Source organism: Brassica napus, chromosome C5 (assembly GCF_020379485.1).
Source record: "Brassica napus cultivar Da-Ae chromosome C5, Da-Ae, whole genome shotgun sequence".
Taxonomy (NCBI): Eukaryota; Viridiplantae; Streptophyta; class Magnoliopsida; order Brassicales; family Brassicaceae; genus Brassica; species Brassica napus.
In genome coordinates this window covers 17536213-17553694 of record NC_063448.1, presented here as the reverse complement: position 1 = coordinate 17553694, position 17482 = coordinate 17536213, and the positions used below count along the sequence as shown (strand labels likewise).

The following is a 17482-nucleotide window of genomic DNA, read 5'->3' as shown; positions in this document are numbered from 1 at the left end:
TGTCAAATATTTTTAATAATTGTACATCAACAGTAGTTCATTACACTTAGTTCCTTTTAATTTTTAAGAATATTATCATTATTAATTAATAAAATTATGTATAAAACTTAAACTATATATTTTAAAATAAAATTTATTAAAACATTTATATTTTGGAAAATGGAGAAAATATCATTTTTTATATTGATGGAGAAAATATCATTTTGTTTTATTTGTACATAGTGTAACAGGGTTTTGAGTTTTCTTGATTTCTTTATTTTCTGATAACTTCAAATATTATATCCTTTGTAAATATATGGTTGAAAAGAAATCATGATGAGCAAGGGAGAAAAACAAACCCAAATTAGACGTAAGCAAAAACTATTTCCTAGTCATCATTTTTTTCTGGTCTTGTCCTAATTTACAACTTGCCAATTTAATAGAAATTTTGAAAAAGAGAAACAAATTTAAAATAAGAAAAAAAATGAAACTGTCACAAGGCATTGATCATCGTCTGCTTCTTGGAACACCCTAACGCAAACAAATCAACTTCCCGAGATCTTTTCTTGCCACCGCACTCTACTGCGACGTCGTTTGGTTTAGCGTTAGTCGTCGCATTAAAAATGTTGACCCCGAATAGCCTAACCACACTCTGAACCGGTGTAATTTCCTCCGTACCGGACTGAACTTTCCAGTCAATATACAACTGCCGGTCTGGACCGGTCGACCTCTCGAAGCAAACCACATCGCCGGCTCGGAGATTCTTCTCCTTAACGAACCGGCTCCAGCCCTTGGTCAACACGTAACTTTGACTGCTGTTCCAGTACGAGTAACGGAACCGCCACACCTTCCCCATCCTGTCTTCCAAATTAATCAAAACGCCTTTCGTCGGAGACGGAGTCATCGCCGCCACCACCGTCGCCGTCGTCATCGCCGGTAACGGAAAATGCTTCTCCGCGTGCTGCTTCGGTATCACCAGCCGGTTAAGCTTCCCGACGTCGCTAGGCGTAACGGCTTTCTCGAAAAGAACTTCACGCGCTCTCGAAACGCCGTCGTTTCCGTTACTCATCGTCGCCGTCCCCGAGCCGCACCGTTTTCCGTTACCGTCAAGGAACTTCCGTTTGCTCTGTTGAAGCTCGTCGGCGTAAGTGTGTTTCCTCAGCATATCAACGATCTCGGCCTTAGAATGAGCCTCGAGGAAAGCAGACTCAGCGTCGGTCCCGTCGATCGCCGGCGACTTGAAGTTCGTGACGGCGTCGCGGCCGCGGAATCTCCTAGCGGCGATGTCGTAGGAAGCCGCGGCTTCTTCCTCCTCGTTGAAAGTGCCGAGCCAGACACGCTGGTGCTTCTCGTAAATCTGAGCTCCCCATCTTCCGTTAGGCTGAGGGACAACGCCTTTGAACTTCGACGACGGGAGCTTGCGTGACTCAGTCTCGACGCCGTTCTCAGAATCCAGCACGACGCTGCTTCCGCCGCTTCCCATTCTGTAGAGACGCATCGTCGCCGGAGGAGGTGGAGGAGGGGAGAGTTTCTTCTTCGCGGAGGGAGTAGAGGTGGAGAGAGACCCTGAAGTGTTGCTAGTACTGTCATCTATACAGCTGTTATCCATTTGTTAGAGAGAGAAAATGAGTTCTTTAAGAGAGAGAGAGAGAGAGAAATGGGCTGTGTTGCTTTAACAAGAGATGGGGTTGGAGTGTATATATATACAGAGGGGAAGTGCATGCATGTACGTTGCCTTTGATATTAATTATTTGTTTCTTTGTGTTCGTCGAAATATGATAGGATATTAGAAAGATAAATGTAAAATGTGGGTGATGTATATAAAAGAATAAGATAAAATGATTATAAAAAAAGGGGAAGATGCAGAAGAGTAGGGTCAAGTCTTGCAAGAATGGCAACATGTTCTAGTTAGAGGAAGTTTCATGGGAAGAGATGAAGAGAGTCAGTCCAAAAATATGGGTACTAGTGTTATACGGTCTTTTTTACTTTGGTACCTTTTAATTGGTCCCTTTTTTGTTTTGTTGGCATATTAATCCCTTATTCGGTTATTTATATATTGGTATTGAATGATGTGTCTATATCAAATGTATTGTGAACACGGACGTTATATAAAGGAATCTGTTTCTGTAAATTTCACTACGAGACAAAGAATAATACTAGCAATGAGGTTCTTGATGCATTGAGATTTGAGAACCGAAAAGTAGAACTAAGAAAAACTCTGTTTTACGTAGAAAACAATGGTGAATATTAGCATAACTCTATTTTTTTTTTTGTTTTTTTTTTCGTTTTACAGACTTACAGTCCGGTGAAAAAGCTTGTTAAACAGAGAGTAGTAATCTTGAAACCAATGACCCGAATGGTCCATATGGAAATGGATACCTGTAGAAATATGTGTAATGTAGAAATATGTGTAAACTAGGATAAGACCTGCGCATTGCGCATGGTGAGTTTATTTGTATATATTATCGATAGTTTCTTTTATATATTTGATCATTTTATTTATATATATAAAATATTTTTTGTTGTTATTATATAATTTCTTTCCGATGGATCGGATTAATTTTTATTAAAAATAATGGAACAAAACTATAATTAATACATCATGGGTTGATCGGATTGGATATTAAACAAATTATGACAGAAAAACCTTATTTTTTCCATCGAACACATTCTTGAAAAAAAGTGAACAGTATTGTTTTCACAGTTGAATTATTTTGACTTTTATATTTCATATGATTTTGAAAGCTTTCAAATCAATCATCGAATTGATACATGTCATTTTAATGTTTTTAGTCGTATACTTAAGGAAAACTTACATTTTTGTAATTTAAAGTCGTTTTAAAAAATTCAAAATATAACATATAAGAAAAAATCTAACATATAAGAAAAATATAACATATAAGGTGTCCTCATTTTTGTATTTTAAAGTCGTTTAAAAAATATATATAACATATAAGGTTTCCTCATTTTTGTAATTTAAAAAATTCAAAATATAACATATAAGAAAAAATCTATCTTTTTTATTATATGGTTAATGTGATTGTTTATTTTTTTTAATACTATAAAATTAAACAAAATGAAGAAGAATGCAAAAATTGTTATCAAATCTTTATTATTCATAATCATTAATTGTCTTATATATGTAAATCATATTAGGTAATTTCGTAGCTTTTATTTATGGAAAAAATACATACTTTTTATATTTTAGGTTTATATAATGTTCTCTAGTGGACATTAAACAAATTATGACATAAAAACTTTATTTTTTCCCTCGAACACATTCTTGAAAAAGTGAACACTATTGTTTTCTTAGTTGAATTATTTTGACTTTTATCTTACATATGGTTTTAAAAGCTTTCAAATCAACCATCGAACTGATACATGTCATTTTAATGTTTTTAGTCGTATACTTAAGGAAAAGTTACATTTTTGTAATTTAAAATCGTTTTAAAAAATTCAAAATATAACATATAAGAAAAAATCTAACATATAAGAAAAATATAACATATAAGGTGTCTTCATTTTTTTTATTTTAAAGTCGTTTAAAAAAAATATATAACATATAAGGTTTCCTCATTTTTGTAATTTAAAGTCATTTTAAAAAATTCAAAATATAATATATAAGAAAAAATCTAATTTTTTTATTATATGGTTGATGTGATTGTTTATTTTTTTAATAATATAAATTTAAACAAAAATGAAGAAGGATGCAAAAATTGTTATCAAATCTTTATTATTCATAATCATTAATTGTCATATATATGTAAATCATATTAGGTAATTCTGTAGCTTTTATTTAAGGAAAAAATACACACTTCTTATATTTTAGGTTAATATAATGTTCTCTAGTGGACATTAAACAAATTATGACATAAAAACCTTATTTTTTCCTTTGAACACATTCTTGAAAAAAGTGAACAGTATTGTTACCACAGTTAAATTATTTTGACTTTTATCTTCCATATAGTTTTGAAAGCTTTCAAATCAACCATCGAATTGATGCATGTCATTTTAATGTTTTTAGTCGTATACTTAAAGAAAACTTACATTTTTTGTAATTTAAAGTCGTTTTAAAAAAATTCAAAATATTACATATAAGAAAATTCTAACATATAAGAAAAATATAACATATAAGGTGTCCTCATTTGTGTATTTTAAAGTCGTTTTAAAATATATATATAACATATAAGGTTTCCTCATTTTTGTAATTTAAAGTCATTTAAAAAAATTCAAAATATAACATATAAGAAAAAATCTAATTTTTTTATTATATGGCTAATGTGATTGTTTAATTTTTTTTAATAATATAAATTTAAACAAAAATGAAGAAGGATGCAAAAATTGTTATCAAATCTTTATTATTCATAATCATTAATTGTCATATATATGTAAATCATATTAGGTAATTCCGTACCTTTTATTTAAGGAAAGAATACACGCTTCCTATATTTTAGGTTAATATAATATTCTCTAGTGTTATATAATTATGGAATAATGTGACATCATTAGATTAAACTATACTTTATATTAGATGCTCTAGAATTCTTTGAAATGGAATTTAGAAGGCATTTAGGGGGGCCTATTGGAAATGGAATTTGTGTGGAATCTGAAAATTTTTAAAGTTCAAAGATTTTTAAGAGTTAAGTAGATTTGATGAATTCTTGCCATATGTATTGCATAAATTGTCATTGATTATGATTGAATAGCATGAATTTCCATATATGTTTTTCTTTCCAGATTTATCTTTCAATAAAAATACTTAAATTTTTTTTATTTCAAGAAATATAGTTATTTGATGTTAAAATAATTTTTTTTTTATTTTTTAATATTTGAATTTGTCTTGTTTGATTTTTGTTTAAAGTTTTATAAGGTCAACCTATGATTTTTTCATGATTCTTGATTATGTTATCTTTGATAATTTTTTATCTTTAAATTTATTTTTACAATTATCTTTCACATGACAACAAAAATGTAATACACAACTTTTTGTGTTTGTATATTTGTGTTTTTTGTTACATAGATTCTAAGAATCTTATGAGTATAGATGATATTTATAAAGTTGAGTGTTATGAGTAAAACTAGAGAGAATTTATGTCCCAATAACAAGAGAGTTTACTAGAATTAAAAAATCAATAAAAACTAAACTTTTTGAATAACAAAGGATTTTATATAGAATTTAAAAGTCCATAAACCAATAACAAAAGATTCTAACAAGATTGTAAGAATACATAAACCAATAACAATAGAATCTCTAAATTTTATAACTCTTTCAAAATTTAACTATCAATAACCCTCCTTTAGAGTGCCACCTAGGATTTGGGGTTTTTTTTAATTAGTACAAAATTAAGATTCTAATTTTTTAAATGCTTCTCAATTAATATATAGGGGATTATTGTTTAGAGTTGACTAGTTGAGAAGAAAAAGAATGAATAATGGGCAATGTGTAGCAAAGATGGCCAAGTAGGGAGCCAAGTGGGGAGGGGGTTCACATGACATTTGGACCTTCCTTTTTTTTTTTGCAATTATCTATCTAAGTTGTGCATCCCCCTTTGAAGCTTTTCTTGGAAACTATTATTCCACATTCCATATTGGTATGTGACGTGTCTCTTTACATATTATGCAATTTGTTTGCTATAGTTAGAGAGTCATGAGCACCGGTTCCTTCTTTGCTTCCTAGAAGTCTTTTGCTACTTTAATTTGGTTTTATCCTCTATGCACTTCTTTGTACGTAGAAACTGTTTGACATCAGTTTCAGTATCTTGTGTGTTACAACGTCACTCAATCATATTTCAAATAATTGAAAACATACCATCCACCAGAAATTGGTTTTAGTTATCCATCAAACCCACAACATATTGTCTATTAACTAGAGAACAAATTGGTGAGAATAGTTGATATTCCCACTTGGATGGGAACTGTGCTCTATTGGTTAGAGTTTGACCTAAACAACCAGATATCTCCTAAACCATTGAACTTTCCTCTGTTTTGCCTTTTGTTTTCTTTGTATACAGTTCTTTTCCCCTCTGCCTTTCTTTAAACTTGTATTCCACCTCATCAGAGATCAAACTACACAATTGGTTTGAATGCAGAACTAAACATCAACTTCTGTTGTTCTGATCGCCTTCATATAACCAATGAGTTCTAGACTTCTTGTCCTACACAATTATTTGGTCAATTATGTTGATCATAATTAAATATATAGGATAATAAGAATGGGGACAAAGAAGATTGAGAGGATGATTGTATGTGAAAGGGAGATGAATGCATTGTATTACCCCAAAGCTATATTATTGTACGGAGGAGAGTACCTAATTCCCTCATTTTCTTGGTCCTACCTTCCTTCATATGTTTATCCATTTTTGTTCGAAACAAAAGTAATTACTTATCCATTTTAAAGAGCTAGGATGTACATTATTTGAACTTACTAATTCCTAAAAATAATTTGTTATGTCTTCTGTTGTAGATAAATGATCTTAAAGAGTTACTTAAACCGAGCTAGACACTGAACCCATTTGATTAGTGGGTCAGGGACTCATAACTCAATCATGTTTCAACCCCTCCCACCAAATTTATTAAGGGGGTGTATTGAATTAATGATTTTAGGAGATTTTAGAAGGTTTTGATTTTGGTGAGTTTTGAAGTGATTTGAGTGATTTAAGTAAAAGTTAAAAAATAAAAATAAAACTTATAGGTGATTTGGTAAGATATTTTCTGAAAATTTTAGAATTGATTAGCTGATTTGAAATGATAATATTTAACTACTAATATTTTCTCATTCGTTAAGCAAAACAATCCTCAATTACAAACTTTTATAAAGTTCATAAGTACGTATAGTTCAGCCAATGGTTCCTGCATGATAATGAGGCTTTGGCTGTGGTTTCCAATCAGGTGAACAGATTAATACATTTCAAAGTTCACTTTTTTTTTTCTTAACTCATGAAGAAATTATTTCTTTTGATATTCAAAGCATAAGGTTAAGAACATCAATACACTGCTAAAACTAGACTAGTCCAACACAAGCCAACATTCAATGCTAGCATAACAATTAAACCAGTCAAGCTCAACTCTTTCAGTCCAAAATCACAACAAGATCATGCTGATTGTGATCATGCCAGAGCCTATAATCTTCAATACAAATATGGAACAAGTCACCCTAAAGGCAAGAACATAAAGCTCCATAATTTGTAGCAGAAGGAACAAACCATAGCTCAAACAGCGGCAGCAACATAGGGCCTAATACAATCTAGCTAAGCAGCAAATGGGAACCTTGACCAAAACACCGAGATCAGACTAGAACCAAAATCTACAAAACTTAAAAGCCAAAGCTCTAATCTGAGAGATCAACGCCGTAACCCTCAAAAAGACGGAAGCTTCAAGCCTAAAGCCATGAGAGACAAAACCAAAGTAGATTGATATCATTGAACCCAAAAAGGAACTTGCACGATCCAATAACTGACTAGAACACCACAAAGGACTGCCAAAGAATCTGAATCACCGCACACGGCCATTCCTTCGATCATGAGCAAGCATAAACCAGACAAAGCGAGACTGGAATCCAAGGATCAAGCACATGCAGCCATAGAAATGCCACCGGTGAAGCTAATTCAAAGAGGAGGTCATGTAATTCGGGAACTAGATCCGCAACAGTCACTAAGCTCATGTTTAAACACCATATCAAAAATTATAACTGTACACAAAATCAAAAGCTATAGATGATTCCGACGGCGGTGTCGATGTCGCAACCACCGCCGGATCTAACAACCGCAAACGTTCGAGAGTTTTCAGAGACAGATGATGAGAAAGTAAGAGCTTGAGATGTTATGCATAATATATTAATTAATTTACTTTCAAGTATCTTCAAATAACATCTATGGAGATGTTATTCTTCCGAGAACTATTTTTAACTATAATTGAACTTGAAGTCTCCTAAAATCTGTATCACAAACTTTTTTTTACTAAATATTGTTTTCAATTGAATAACAGTAGATTTTATATAGTTTTTATAAATGCTTAATTGAATAACAAGAGATTGTAAGTGAATTTAAGTGATTTTGCACGAAACACATTGAATAACACTTGATTTTGAAAGAGTTTTTAAAATAATTGATTGAATAACATGAGACTTTAACAAAAAACCAAAATTTCCTAAAACCCTTAATTCAATACACCCTCCTAATAATCCACCTTTATATGTTTACATATAATTCAAATATCCATAATCATTAACTATTCTGCTGAAACTTCATTAAACTCAAACATAAAATAACAATAATTTAATAATAACTTACCTTAAGCAAATATACCTTGTTTTCCGTCATAATTAATCAAAGGCTATAACAACTTTAGAAGAAAATAAATGGTAAGATAACCTCATGGTTGTCTTGATTAGATGTACCATGCATGGTTACATTAGTTCAAAATCAGTTTGGTGTAATTCAAGGTGTCGTTAATGAAGAATGGGCCATGCAAAAATGCAAGTGGGATGAAGACAACGAGTGGGATGTTTTCCTAAGGACGAAAAGGTCAGCACTCGGCACCATGCATCCTCTTCATTTCTTCTGTATGGACCAACCCAAACTTCATCCTATTTTTAGTAATATTCCAGTTTCATCTCAGCCGTTCGTTTTGGATTCTTATCTCCCATCGCCCAAGTTTGGTAGAGAAATATATACACAACATATATTTATGCCTTCATCTAACATATATAGTATTTTCTGTTGGGGATAATCAGGCTAGCCTAACCAATTAACTCAAATCCAGTGGAATGGTACTTATAAAACCATGGCCTAACTTAGGCCACTTTGCCAAAACTAATTAATTATAGCACTAAATTATGTATGGTTTCTTAGATATTAAAAAACGTGCGATATATTTAATCAACTCACTGAAAAGTGAAAACCTATTTTTTCAAAAACTCCATTGCAAACCAAACTCATCTGATTATATTATTTCTCGGCCAACTAAACTAATTGTATTATGACCTTTATCTCAACTATATAAAATGAACTATTTTCAAGCTTTTTCGAGCTGTCCACATCAATACAAATATTTAGAGCCAATGAAAGTTACATGTCATACATTTCATTTTACTGCCACGTCACATTGAATCTTAGCTCACTCACGTACAATAATTTGCGTCTCATGGAGTTCTTCTTCTTTGTTGTTATCTGAAAGACGGTTGCGATTTCAGCCTCTCAATTCTCTTTAATAATGTCAGATCTATCCACTAAACTTTCATTATACCTTTATTTGGCAGACATGGTACCCTTCCAACTCCCTCATTCTAGAGCTTATATAAATTCTCATTCTCACTCGAAATCCAAAAAGACATACAAGCTCCTCCGTTGATGGTCGGTGAAATCTACCGGGGTTGATCATGTTGCTGAATTTTGACGATGTCTCCGCTGGCTTATCTGAATCTGAGGTCCGTTTTCGTTTAATTGGTCTGGAGATGCTTATGATTGATGAACAGGTATGAACGATTATCTACAACTATTAATTCTCTCTCTATCTTCAATCCCTCTCACTAATGAAATTGAACACAAGCTACAGTTGGTCAGGGATTCATCTCATCAAATTGGGTTGTACGATACCAAAGGAATCTCAACTGTGGAACAATCTATCGACTCATGAATTTCTTTGCAACAAAAGCTAATACATCTATCTACAGGGTTGTTGATCACAACCTTACCATCCGTTTCACTCACAGTTCAGTCCTCTCGGAGCTTCAAGACAACCCCGTTGTGATTCAGAGAGACACGTTCAGGTTTCACTCATTCCAAGAGTTTGAAGCTAATTGTGATCTTTGAGGTGATTTGTGTGGGAAGCTGACTTTCTGGTGCTAACATACAACTAATTGTTGATTTTATGGAAACATTTATCTCAGAAGTAACCCACCTCAACTTGACTAATTTCTTTAACTGTGTTGCAGATATAAGGTCATCAATCCACAATCTCTCAACAAACATGCGGTCTTGGATGGAGTAAACGGTGGCTGGCAGCACTCGGTGAGTTTTATTTCACCTATATCCTAAAGAGCGAGCAGATACGGTTACATATTACCACCAGCCTTAGTATGTATATGTATGTAACTGTCCCACAATTATAATTGGCAATCTCAGGGGATAACGTCTAGCTCTGGGACCAGGCTGCTAAGGAGTTCTATAGCAAGTTCAATGAAAGTCTCGCCGCTCCTGCTGCTCTGTTAGTAACCACAGCGAACACTAAACATATTGGAGGTATAAAGTTTCCATGATTTAGTCAAGAACATCTTGATTTATCATGTACGATTTTATTGCAATTTTTAGTTGGCCAAAGGCATGAACCTAAGATCCCATCTATGTCTTAAACGTCTCCACATTTTGGTTATGAACAACATTTTTTTTCCTGCACGAGCTTATACCACCTTTACACAGCAAACTAAGTTCCCATTTTTGTGATTCTGGCCGTTGCAATCATTTTTAATAAATCTTTCTTTCAGCTCAATGTCCTCATGTATTCTTCGACAATGAGTTGGCTCCTACCATAGACTACTGAACATGGTAAGTATTTATACGCAATACAATTAATATTTATGAGCGCATTTGATTCATGAAACATGTTCAAGATTGGCGGCAAATCCACACATTGTTGCGACTATAACGGAAGTAACCAAGATGGAGGGAGACGCTTACTATTGGAGAGATCTTTGCCTTTCTGAAACAAGAACCAGTTCATGTAATTTTTAAAAGTCTGGGACCCATAAACCATACATTATAAGTACATTAAACAACAACATTTGACCAATTGTAGGTGGTCTCTTTTGATTTTATCGCAACAATAGATGCGTCGACCAGAACAAGGGGTGGTATTACATCGCCTGCAGTGACTGCCATACTCAGGCTAACAGAGGGCCAACTTCATTTATGTTTCCAAAAAATGTGGAGACTTCAACATCACTGGAGTTGCAATGTACATTACACAACGCTTATCTTTCACTTTAGCTTAGCCTGTTTGTTCACGTATGGTTTTCCTTTGTAACAGGTACCGTGTCGGTGCTGAGATCTCCGCCTACGACTATGGCGAGAAGGGAACTTTTGTGCTCCTTGGTAATGCTGGTCCTGAGCTAATTGGGAGGTAGGCGTCAGAGCTTTTTGACAACTACAGTGAGGTTAACTACAGTGAGGTTACTCATATTCATCTTATATTTCACCTCCCAAATAATATAAACTAACTGAAGCATTTTGATATGGCAGGGTAATGGCGACATGGGTGCTAACCATGAGATGCCAGCTCCACAATGTATGGATACAATTGGTCAAACACACAAATTCAGTCTCCAGCTAGAACTTTATAGCAACGAGACAAACCATAAATGTGACAAATGGTGTTTGTCCTTCTGTTCTGCCACTTATAAGAGTCGTAGCAGCACTCCTGGAGCAGTAAACGTCTGCAACACTGCCATAGGTGGAACTTGCAGCACGTGGTCTTTAAATGAGCCAAGTGCATCTAGCAAGGAGAGTGTCGTGCAGAAGAAAGCTAAGTACGAGACGTCTCTAAACCAGCCACAATCGAGGAACCCAAACCATGGTTGCTTGATAGAATCATTATCTATCTCTAAGTTGTTACATTATCTTTTTTTTTTTTTATCTTCCACCTTTTGTTAGGCTTTAATTTTTCAATACAAACGGTTTGGCAGGATTTTTTTGCCAACAACATTTTGCTTAGCAGTTTTAAATACACGTTTAAACTGGTATCATAATTACGTCTACCTATTAACATAATCGTTGTCTGATAAAAAAATGCTAAATCCTACAACACCACAATAGTAGTCGAATTTGTTTAGATTAAAAAGTGTAGTTCAACATACAAAATAGAATTGTAACCACTGAAGTCAACCTGAATTCCAACTTTAAAGTTAAACATTCTTAATTTGCCCTTCATATCACCGATATGCATCCAGCTTCTAAATAGTAAAAAAATTTTAGAAATGTGAGAACTGAGACTATGAACATCTTATTCAAGATCAACCCTTTTAAAAATTATTCGTAGTATTTGTAGACAATAACAATTTTTACCTTTACCTTTTTTACCAAAAAAAACAATTTTTACCTTTTCACTCATCTTTATTTCATTAGAACTTTTTTTTACATATTTTATTTATATTATATTTAGATTCACTAAAACTAATTCATGTTTGTTTATCTTTAGCACATTTCATCTATTTTAAGTAGATTTATTCTTCACCTAATTATTTGAAACTACTACACCAGTTATTTTTATATTTCGAATGGATCCACATCGACATCTCCAAAAAAGAACAGTCGAACACAATGATTACGTTGAAATTTGGGGGTTTTACATTATCAAATTATACACATAAACTTCAGAACGCTTGATACAAAAGGCTGAAATTTTCCAAACTCAAACTATTTCCAAGTTCAAACTTTGGATGTGCTTTATGAAAAAGATATCAAAATATATTATATATTTATATTAAAATTTCAATAATCAGATAATCCGCGCGTAGCGCAGATACGGACCTAGTATTTTTAATAACTTCTAACTGTGATTTGATTTGACGAATTTGTAGGGATTTTTGTACAGTCGTCATATTATTATTTGGAATGAAATGATCACTTTTGGAGCTTTTATCATTAACTAAATTAATAGAATTATTTGTTTTTTCTTTTACTATAGGATTCACACAAATTTCTTCTCAACTTTCTTGTTAAACAAGTTTTCACCATTTTTTTATCAACCGAGAAGATGATTTGTTTGCGAAGTGTCTGTTTGTCTACGTGATATCAACAAACGTTGGAAAATTTCAACAGCTGGTTTTTTTTTTTTGCAGCCTCAATGCCACATATCACTCTGTGGTTGGCCAGAAACATTTAGCACGAACGCGGTTTAACCTGATTCTTTTTAAAAAAAATCTGGATAAAATTTAAATGCTTTGTTCTCATTGATTGGACAGATTTCTCTGATATTTATCATCACTCAATAATTCAAACACATTTATTATATAATAAATTTTGTTTTTAAAATATCAAAATTCAAGATTTTTTTAGACAAGGTCTGATGTATTATGCAGATTCAGAGATTCAACTTAAAAGCTTTGCAGACTCTGATTGGTTTGGATAGCCTGATACCCAGACGATCAATCACCGGTTTTGCTGTGTTCTTGGGTCAAAATCTGATCTCCTTTGAGCTGTCGAGTAAGGAGTGACGGGCCTTTGGAAAACGTCAGAGTTTGCTCACTCATCCAGCAGAAGGAGAAGCATCGGTTTTGGCGGACCGTGCTCCACCCCGGTGAACTCGCGCGGTTTCGACCGGACAACTACCGATATCAATTAATATCTTTTTTTAGAATGTTTTTTTTAATCTATAAATAGAAACTACGCTCATTTCATTTGGATACAGAAAAAATCGTCATTTTTCATTATAATCAACTATTTTAGTGTTTTAAACTTTTTTTGGTTAGATGGATCATAATAATAATTCTTTTAACACTCAAAACTTTTCTAATTTTCCGTTCAACTTCCAAATCCAAACAATTATCAATTTCAAAACCAAACTTCCAACCAATCCCAAAACTAATTAAAATTTATTTTATTTTAGTCTAAAATTAATTATTAATATGTAATTGTTATGTTTTAAAAAATATGAATTAAAAGTTGTGGAGATAAGGTGTTGAAATTTTTAAAACAAAACCATTGTAGAAGTATATAATGAAGTGGATATTGAATAAATGAGATGAAAAGAAAAAAAAATGAAAATGTTGAAAATAGAGAGGATATTCAAACTATTGTACATGGTCTAAGAGCAACATTATTGGTGGGATGAAGAGAAAGAGAAAGAGAGTCCCTTGTTTTGTTTTTTTTTTTTTTTTTGGTCGTTGGAGAATAATGGACATCTCTTAATTAAGAGTTTTTTCCTTCTCTTTCTTCTTCGGTTTCCACCCTTTTTTTCTAAGGGATGTCTTAAGGGACTCCCGATAATGTTGCTCTAACAAGATATGCTAGATTTAGCTAGTAGGCGGAAACTATTTTTAATTAATGCAAACAAGTATATTCGGGTGTACCACACGCCTAGTAAGCCAGATAGGACAACAAGACCCTTTAAAATTACGACGACCAATTATGCTGCAAGTTAGTATATTTTACTGTTTGCCAGCAATTAAATTATTTGAAATGTTTAAGTATTAATACTGATATTGTGGAATAGTGGTAAATATTTAACAAAAATTACACATGCGAGATTTTAAAAAGGGATACTGCCTTTGTTGACCAGTAAAGGAAACATTATCAAAGAGAATCGTAACCATTGGCTACGTGACGTGGGTTTCACGTGGACTCCTGATCCGACCTGAATGCCACATTACTTAAACCCATTGGCTTTTGTTTTTAATTTGTCTTTGTCTTTGTCTTATACCAACTCGCCATTGGTTTACGACTTTAAAGCAAGTTTTGTTTTGTTTTTTGAGTGGAAGAATATAGTGTTCTATAACTATTTGCCAAGTATAAAAATCATATGTCACACGAATTAACATCATTTCACTGAAAATAACAAATTGAAAGGAAACCTTGATATATTTATATTCCCACTATAATCCTCCACTTGTATGATATACTTAAGACGCTAGAAGTTTAAACATAATACACATACATAAACATAAATACTCACAAACTAACATTTGAGCAAACGTATTTTGGTGGAATTAATGTGGCAACCTTCTGCCGACAGACATGGTACGCACAAACTAACATTTATAAAAGTCAAATAAATCTTTATTTTAAAACCAATTGGTTTTTTTTTTTTTTGGTCAACAACCAATTGGTTTAATATTATGTTTGAAAGCAACAAAATAGTCAGTTTTCATATTTTATAAGCAACTATGTATGTAGTCTATCTATGTACGTATTTTTTTCTTATCAATAATTTATTCTAGAGTTTTCTTGGTGCTCTGGTTTGTAAAGATAAGATTGCTTTTATTTTTTCCTGCAAGTTGCTACTCCTAGTTGCTCACCTTAACCCTGCATATATGTATGTATATTCACACATTTACATATAATTTATACATGTAGATGTCTAGTATATACATGTGTTATGTGTATATGTACATAAGTCCTTTCAAATATTATGACATTTACGCTCTCAAAGCCGCCCAGAAAAGAGTATCACATGATATCGCTGGTCTTGATGACATTCCAAGCTGAGTATTTTCGAATACGTAATGTTTGTTTTTTGTACACGTAGATTGATTAATTTTTTTATGTCGATTACGTAATCTTTTTTTTTTTGATAAACCCTATCGGCTGATCCGGTCGGTCCCGGGAGGAACGCACTTAGTGCTACAGAGTGGACTAGCCCGAAAGAGTACCACACTGCCTGACCCGAGTTTGGAATATCTTCCGACTAATGCCAGGGGGTGGACCAATCATCTGTTATGGCCCACCATGTAAACCACTTGGGCCGAAGCCCAAGCCCAGACTGACCAAGTAGTGATAATTTAATTCCCAGTGGGAATCGAACCCAGAACTGATGTGGGTACACACCAAGACCCAAGAGATTGCCACTAGGCTACCACCACTTGGTTCGATTACGTAATCTTTTTGTGTACGTAACACGTATATGAACCACAATTAAGTTAATAAACTAATGAGTCCATTGCTAAATGATGTATTATATAAATAATCATGAGTGGCATATAGTTAAAATGTTAAACGAGCCGGTCCATCAAGAGTTAGATAGCATAATTATAAGAGCTCTAATTATAAAATGTTTAACCCAAAAGACCCGGAGACGATTAGCTTACGTGCATCGAGGTCAACGAAGTCAATATAATTGCCAAATATATTTGTACAGCTATACAAGTATACAACTATAACAAACGTTCGTTATAACTTATAACTATACTCATCTGATACATTTTTGCCTTCAAAGTAAACAATCAGCATTCTGTTGACTTGAAAAAACGTTGTCAGCTATATAACTTAATATCTTTATTAGTTGATAAATACTATATGTTAATCTTAGTTATGTAATCTTGTCTTCTGAAATAAACAAGATTAGATGTATCGAGTGGACAAAGATAAACCAGCGGTACCCCTAGGCTTAGTTATATTTATATTCCATTTGAAAATCAACACGAGAATATAATTTATGTAACTTAACGTATAAAGTTGAAATCACGTGAACGATTTCAAATCGAAGACCATATCAAGTTGGTTGTAGTAATTAATAGATGCATTCTCATATTCTTTTGTCATTATATTTATGAGAAGAATTTTCAATATTTTTTTTGATAAATGATATAAGAAAATTCAGTATATTGTTATTTCATATAGAAGTTTGAGGTTTTCAAAGTGTGGACGAATTGAATACACAAAATATCTGATAGCTCCTCAATAACGAACATTTGGAACTGCGATATACCAAATAGATTGATAATAGAATTACTTCATGGAGTGTCCGAGTGTGAAGTATATATTCAACGTTCTTGTTATGATTTCGGATGAACTTTTTTTGTGTCAAATAGATTGTTTTTTTTAATAAAAATGTCAAATATATTGATAATAGGATTAGTTCATGGAGTGTGAGTGTATATTCAACGTTCTTGTTGTGATTTTTGATAAACTTTTGAGACGCTAAACATGATAATAACAAACCAATTGAGACAATTTCTTTCTTCTAGGGTTTCTCTTTATACGTTTAAGAACCCTATTCAATTTTGAATACGAAATATGTAATAAGCTTAGAAATTTATATATGAAGATCGAATGTTAATGATTAATGGGAAGAAGGGTGTGTATGTTGTTTCTATCAGTGTATCAGTAACCAGTTAAATGAAGTGGGTTTATAGTAGTTTGGTCTCTCAATATTGTAATTAATTATGACTGAAAAAATCCAAAATTTATTAATATATATAGAATAAAGCCTCTAATATAGTCGTGGACGGTTTTATATGATCTGAATTTACATATAAGCTGAAATAGAAATAAATGCGCATACATAGAGAAATAAGATTATTAAGAATAGCGACTGGAAGCTTATAGTGTCCAAATCAGCATTATACATGTAAACACACTACACGGCAACCCGCGCCCTTAACACGAGACCTGCATGGGAAAAGGCTCCAGTGTCAACTATTCAACATTTTTCAATTGGACACCGTCAGATATTCCAATTTCAAGTGGGAAATTAAATTTTAATAGAAAATAATAAATTTGATAGAAGAAGAAGTGTGAATGGTACTTCACAGAAATAAATGTTTTGCTAGCTTACAAGTCAAAGCTTAAAAAAAAAAAAAAAAAAAAAAACCTTTACAATCCAGTCGAGAGAAATTATGAAATGAAATCATGAATACATACACGTTACACTAAACAAGCATTAACATGTATCGAGGAGTTAAATGATACCGATTAAGTATGCAAAGTCTCGGGGTCGTACTATTCTTAGTTAAGTACTTAAGTTTGTACAAAAGTCAGAATGTTTAACTAAAAACAGGTAAGTAAACAATAAA

At 32.7% G+C, this 17482-nt stretch overlaps 1 protein-coding gene across 1 annotated transcript; it reads right to left on the bottom strand.

Moving 5' to 3' along the window:
* Nucleotides 1-343: 343 nt before the first annotated feature.
* On the bottom strand, nucleotides 344-1759 carry LOC106402024 (AP2/ERF and B3 domain-containing transcription repressor TEM1-like). Its single transcript, XM_013842656.3, has one exon. The coding sequence runs from the start codon at nucleotides 1586-1588 to the stop codon at nucleotides 473-475; it is 1116 nt and encodes a 371-aa protein (XP_013698110.2). The 5' UTR covers nucleotides 1589-1759; the 3' UTR covers nucleotides 344-472.
* Nucleotides 1760-17482: the final 15723 nt, after the last annotated feature.

Excerpts from the sequence above, each read along its gene's own strand:
- LOC106402024 (XM_013842656.3), bottom strand. The coding sequence starts at position 1,588 with ATGGATAACAGCTGTATAGATGACAGTACTAGCAACACTTCAGGGTCT.